The following is a 6,506-nucleotide window of genomic DNA, read 5'->3' on the forward strand; positions in this document are numbered from 1 at the left end:
TTCCCCAAGCACCGATTGGTGCAACCGAGTTTCGTTCTCTTTCCTCTGATTGGGTGGCGAAACTCCTTTCCTCCCTGAACGCTGATTGGCTCGCTTTGGTTTTAGAATACTTAATTTTTGCTGATTTTGTTGGTTACTGTAGCTGTGTACGTGACATTATTTTTTCCTTTCTCTCCCTCCCTGTTAACCTGCAGTGTTTCTCCAGTAGTACAGGTATTTGTGTCACCCGCTAAGGATTCTGGGAGTTACAGTTCAGCTTATAGCTGTCATAGGTGTAAAGCTGGTATCTGTACTCCCTCTCCCAGATGCTCTGTTACACCCATAAAGACTTACTGTGAAGTGTGAGAGAAATCCAGCATTTGAATAATTCAGCAGACATATAGATTTGTAAATATGTACATTTACAATTATAGTCCCTTCCTGCCTGTAAGTCAGTTTGAGGCATAGACTTATTTGTCAACAGCATAGATGTCTATCATGCAGATGGCGTGACAGTGAAGAGCTGTGGAACCCTCCTGCAGCTGGTTCTAATGCTCTCCATCAGTGAGTGCATAAGGGCCCTGTAACTGAGACTACTTACATAAATGGACTTCCAAAATCTATCAAGAGCTGTGAATTTTATTTTGGCTAACATCATTTTTTTTTGGCTTACAATAAATGTACAGGTTGCTCCAGGTGGTGAGGGCTTCCTTTGGCGCTCATCAGGACAGTCTCCCGACTCTCTCTTATTGTTACTAACAGTAGACCAAACCATGGCCCATAAATATTAATGGCCTACAACTCCCAGAATTCTGTGACTGCAATTGATGGCCAGAAAATCATGGGATTTATAGTTCAGAAATATCTGGGGGCCCAGAGTTTAATTAAAATGCCTGCTTTAAACAGTGAGTCTGTGCACACTGGCCTGTCATGCCTTAATTATAATATCCCCTTACTTCCTGGTTCCACGGAGCTTAGCCACACCTCTTTATGACCCGGTCTCCCTATTTAATCTGACCGCACCAGCTGATCGACGCTGGATTAATGAACTACGTTCCGTACTCACGAACCGGCTGCAACATCGTTGTGAAAGCCTGCTGTTACCAGACCGGACTGGAAGACTTCAAGTTCCCTTCACCTTCCTCATCTACGGCTAAAGCTGATCTCTATCCATGCAGGATAAACCGCCTCTGAGGAAATCTCGGGAACCAGTGTTCTATGTGCCGGAAGCTAAGTAAAACCTCTGTGATAAGCGTTGCATCTCAAAGCTGTTATTTCCTGTCTCCAAAGTCCTTCGTTAAAGCCAACCGTTACAGCTAACTTCAATTCATGCTTGTCTCAGTTAGCTGCATCTATCTTACTTCAGTTAAAGTCTATGGAACAGCTATTGTAACTTCTTATCACCTAATTAATTAATACAACTAAAGGACTCTTGCTACTTCAGTTATCGTTTACTACTTAAAGCTACAGTGCATATAATTGTGGACTTCAGTTATCGTTTACTGCTTAAAGCTACAGTGCATATAAATTGTGGACTTCAGTTATCGTTTATTACTTAATGCTACAGTACCTGTAAATTGGAATTAAAGTCAATACCATTTACTTCTAATAAATATTTGAACTATAAGAAATCTGCAGTTGTGTTCCTTCATAACAAATGTTTAAACGTGACATGGCCAATAGCAATGCCATTTTTCAACAAAGGCTGCTTACGGATGTCTATGTGTAACCAACATCTGGGGCTCTTTTTACACCCCTATCTAAACTTCATCACAAAAATGAAAACCCCATGCTCTGTATGAAGGGTCTAAAATGGAACATCTTCTATGGTAAAACCATCTATAAAACAATACGGGGACCTGGGGCTATGCCCCAACAGTTGTTATCAAAATATTTTTTTTTTGGTTTTTTATTTAAACAACAAATAAGCAAAAATAAATAAAATGAAACAACTCTGTTTTAAATGGTAGCGGCTTAATTACATCTAATTATTTCAACCAATACCTATAACATGCATTGACTGGAGTGTCCTTTTAAATACCTCCAGTGAACATAGTGCAGCCAGACACAAATAGCATCCTTATCTATTTCCAGATAGAAAGAAACTATTGATAAGGATTTACACAAATATGTACGTCCCTACATATTTGGCAGCCGGCAATTATTCCCCCCATGTTTTAAGCCACAGTTAAAAAAAAAAAAAAAAAAAAAAGTAATTACTAAGTTGTAAAAATAAACCACATGCAAACACTTCCCCCTACCTTCTAGATTGAACAATAAACATAAAAAAAAAATGGAAATTCTAATTGTCAGCGGTGTATCTAAAATATATCGTAGCGTAATCAAGTGAAGTAATTCCCGAATGGACCAGAGTTTCTTCTATTTAAGTTATAAGTATATGCAAAAAGGGAAAATAAGAAAGATCACGTTCAGGTCTTCCAAATATCTTTTAGCAAATTGACTTTATTTGCATCAATAAATCATTGCAACATTTCAGTCCCATTTTGCTTAAATAATATCAGCTGCTTTGATCGAAACATAGCAAACTCTATTAACACTGATATCTGCGAGAAGTCAAGCTTGATAAAGACCCTGTAGGATCGAAATGTTGCTTTTTTTGCAACAATAAAGTTGATATTTTTTGTTATTCCGGAGTGTCTGAACCGTTATTTATTTTGCCTATCAGAGAATGATTTAGAGACATTTTCTGAGATTATAATGTGTATGTATAAAAAGTGTCTCTAATGTTTAAAAATCTTTCTTAGTGCTATCCTGATGTCTTGGTTTCTTAGACTGTATACTAAAGGGTTAAACAGGGGGGTAAACACAGTATGCAGCAATGATATAATCTTATTCAAAAGCAATGCGTGACCTATGGATGGTATCATATACTTGGTTATTAATGTCCCATAGAATGCACCCACCACAAGAAGGTGGGAACTGCAGGTAGAAAAGGCTTTCTGTCTTCCGGTTGTAGAAGGGATTCTAAGAATCGTAAGGAAGATATAAACGTAAGTCACTATGATAAAACCACAAGGACATATAAATAAAGGAGTAGAAAATAAAAAGCTTATAAATTCCACCAGAGATGTGTCTGAACATGAAAGTTTTAGGAGAGGGGAAAATTCACAATATATATGGTCAATGATGTTTCCATCACAGAACTGAGAGTTGGATACCGGTATGATACCTATTAGGTTCAAGGTAAATCCTAACATCCAGGGTAAGACAGACAGACAGGTACGCAGTGTAAAGTCCATGATCGAGATGTAACGCAATGGAACACATATAGCCAGGTATCGATCAAAGGACATCACTGCGAGCAGGAAACATTCTGTAATAGTAATACCACAAAAGATAGAAAATTGAGTAAAACAGCCAAGAATTGTCATTTTTTTCCCACCATGTAAGATTGCTCCCAGCAGGTTGGGGAGAGTATTCATTGTGAGCACAATATCAGACAGTGATAGATGACAAAGGAAGAAGTACATGGGAGAATGAAGGTCAAGACTGATTGAAACTAGCAAAATGATCAAAAGATTTCCAGTTACTGTGATTAGGAAAATGTGCAGGAATATGATGAAAATTAAAATGTTGCAGCCATAAAGATTTCCAAAGCCTAGAAGTATGAGTTCCGTGACTCTCGATTCATTCCTTGCAAGCATAGTCCAATCAACTAAATGTAGATGTGACAGTTTACATTCTAAAAAAATATAAAAACATGTGTATATTATTTTTATGTACAGCATAAAAGGTTATGGAAACAGTTCAAGAGACATAATTAAAGGAAATCATTTTTTTTTAGGTATAACTAAATCCAAAGTTTAAGACTCTCTGCTAACAGTTTTTCTAATTACTGATGTTTGTCCCACGGTGAACCGTCAACTTATTTTCTCCATAACCTTGGTCTAGATGGCACTGGTCTTTAGAGGTTCTTATCTTACCTTTCCCAGTCCTCCTGGCTTGACAAAGACTTAGCAGGTCAAAACGTTGCTGCTGTTTTCTGTTCTGTTAAAACTGCCTGCGGCTTGAACACTTTGAGTAGCTTATCCTTGTGGAATTGCTGGTCCTGCTCTGGAGCACTGGGTGGCTGCTGGGATTGATCACTGGATCTCCTCACCAGCTCCACACTTTTGGTAGTAATTCCCTACATAACCAGGTACAGTTTTCCCTGGTTTATAGATAAGACTCAGGACTCTTTTCCCCATCTAGACCACAATCTATTGTTTGGCCTCCACATTGAAAAATGTGCATATAAACTTTATCCAAAACTAGGTGCTCTGTACAGAAACAAATCCTGCCTAAGCCCTACAGTAAAGGAAAAGATTGTTCAGCAAATGCTGATGCCAATCATTGATTATGGGGATGTAGTATATGCACCTGCACCGCAAACCCACCTTAATAAACTCAATACATTGTATAACTGTCACGTATTCAACCTCACCTTATGGTGTTGGCAATAGGAATTGCCTTCCTAGCAGTTATGAAAGTGCCGTTCAGCAGAAGTGCCATTCAGCATATCTGTGGACGCTGGTCGCTGCGGATCCTCATCATATTATAGCCCCGCGATCCTCCTTTTCCTACAGAGCACCGCAATTATGGAACAACCTCCCGCACACTTTCAAATCTTCCCCAAGCCTAGAGACCTTTAAGAGATCCCTCTCTACATACCTCAAAACAGAATGCACGTGTCATGGTTGATTATATATTTCCTACCTGTTGAATGTTGAATGTTGTATATATTGTGTATTAATATTGTTTTTATATTTTATTGTATCCTATTGTATCAATGCAATATTTTGTGGACCCAGGACATACTTGAAAATGAGAGAAATCTCAATGTATCCTTCCTGGTAAAAATATTTTATAAATAAAATCATTTCCAAATTCCACGAAAGTGGTGTTTCAAATGCAGCTGTGATCACCAATGGAAAAAGATTCTTCCATAGACCATGATCCATTATTTCAACAAAAGTGAAAGGTGAGAGCACTCAATGCAAATTTACCCTTATTAGCACATAAAAAACAGCCTCCTCGAAAATCTGAAAGCAAGAATAAAGTGCATATAGGGTAATAACGTAACAGATAAAATTAGTGTATAGTCTGTAACTGGTTCAACTCACATGGTCTTGAGCCACTTATACAAGCTGGCTCAGACTAACAGCATATAACATCAGTATCTGGATGTTGGTGCTTCAATTTTTTTCCCCTCTGTGGTCCTTAGGTCTCTTTTGTTCCAATTACTCAGGATGCAAAAGGTGTTGTAAACAAAAGCTTTATTGGACACACTATGGGTACCAAGATACAAATAAAATAAATAAAATAAAAGTCACCACTTTTATAAATAAAGTCCTCTGGACATAAGTAAACTCAACGCGTTTCGGCAATTAGCCTTTTTCAAGAGTTAATTTTCCATCTTCCTTCTCGTCCGTTTAAATGCCGTCCTTTGGCGCCTTTGCGATGTATTCCACTTCCGTGTTCCGGTTTCCGGTCACGTCAGACGTAGCGTCCATTGAAAATTACTTCATGACGTTCTCTCCATATCAATGTCAATGACGTCTATACAGGGGTGGAGTTATCTGCTGTCCGGACTGCCCGATTTAGAGATGGACTCTCAAGAGTTCAAAAGAGGGCACCAAGTGCAATTTCTACATTTAAAAGTCTCTACATTCATCCTGCATTCCCTTTTTTTCTAAAAGAGTTTAATCTAACAGTCTGTTTATTTAACCCCTTAAGGACCAAACTTCTGGAATAAAAGGGAATCATGACATGTCACACATGTCATGTGTCCTTAAGGGGTTAAACATGATAAAAAGACATATACAACAGAGGAAACATACTAAAAACGTCAATTGAACCTATTATATTGGAAGAAAAATTTGGAAAAGACAATTATCATTCTTATTAAACAATCTTACTTTAATTAAGCATCCTTAGGTAGATTTAAAAGTAGATCCATATAAAAATTTAGATCAACCCAAAAATAATCCTTTAAAATGTATATAAACTCTACTACCTAAAATCTATTGAAAATTAATTTTAGACAAGTGAAACATATATTATAAAAAATATATAAATATAAAGATATATAAAATATATAAAATATATATGTTATTTAAAAATCCTTTAAATGAAAAACCTTTACTTAAAAAATAGGAAAAAGGGGATTATAAATATGGGGTAATCTCAAAATCTACATTAAGTCCTTGTGGTATTAAAGTGTCTATATTAAAAATCCACTTAATTTCAGTTTTATTGAGTAAAGTGTCTTGATCTCCCCCTCTCCAATGAATATCTACTTTCTCTATTGCTATAAAGTTTAATTCTTTAGGGTCACTATTGTGGTGTTCCATGAAATGTTTTGAAACACTATGATTAATAAATTGGCGATTTATGTTATAGATGTGCTCCCTAATCCTAATTTTAAGGCTACGAGAGGTTCTCCCGATATACTGTAATCCACATGGACATGTTAACATGTAAATGAAATTTTTGCTATTACATGTTATAAAAGATTTAATCTCATA

The 6,506-nt window shown here is 36.8% G+C and overlaps 1 protein-coding gene across 1 annotated transcript; it reads right to left on the minus strand.

The window, feature by feature from the left end:
* Positions 1–2,667: 2,667 nt before the first annotated feature.
* On the minus strand, positions 2,668–3,644 carry LOC134610455 (olfactory receptor 11L1-like). Its single transcript, XM_063453420.1, has one exon. It carries the CDS (start codon positions 3,642–3,644, stop codon positions 2,721–2,723), a length of 924 nt encoding a protein of 307 aa, XP_063309490.1. The 3' UTR covers positions 2,668–2,720.
* Positions 3,645–6,506: the final 2,862 nt, after the last annotated feature.

The sequence above is a fragment of the Pelobates fuscus genome, chromosome 5, assembly GCF_036172605.1.
Source record: "Pelobates fuscus isolate aPelFus1 chromosome 5, aPelFus1.pri, whole genome shotgun sequence".
Classification (NCBI taxonomy): Eukaryota; Metazoa; Chordata; class Amphibia; order Anura; family Pelobatidae; genus Pelobates; species Pelobates fuscus.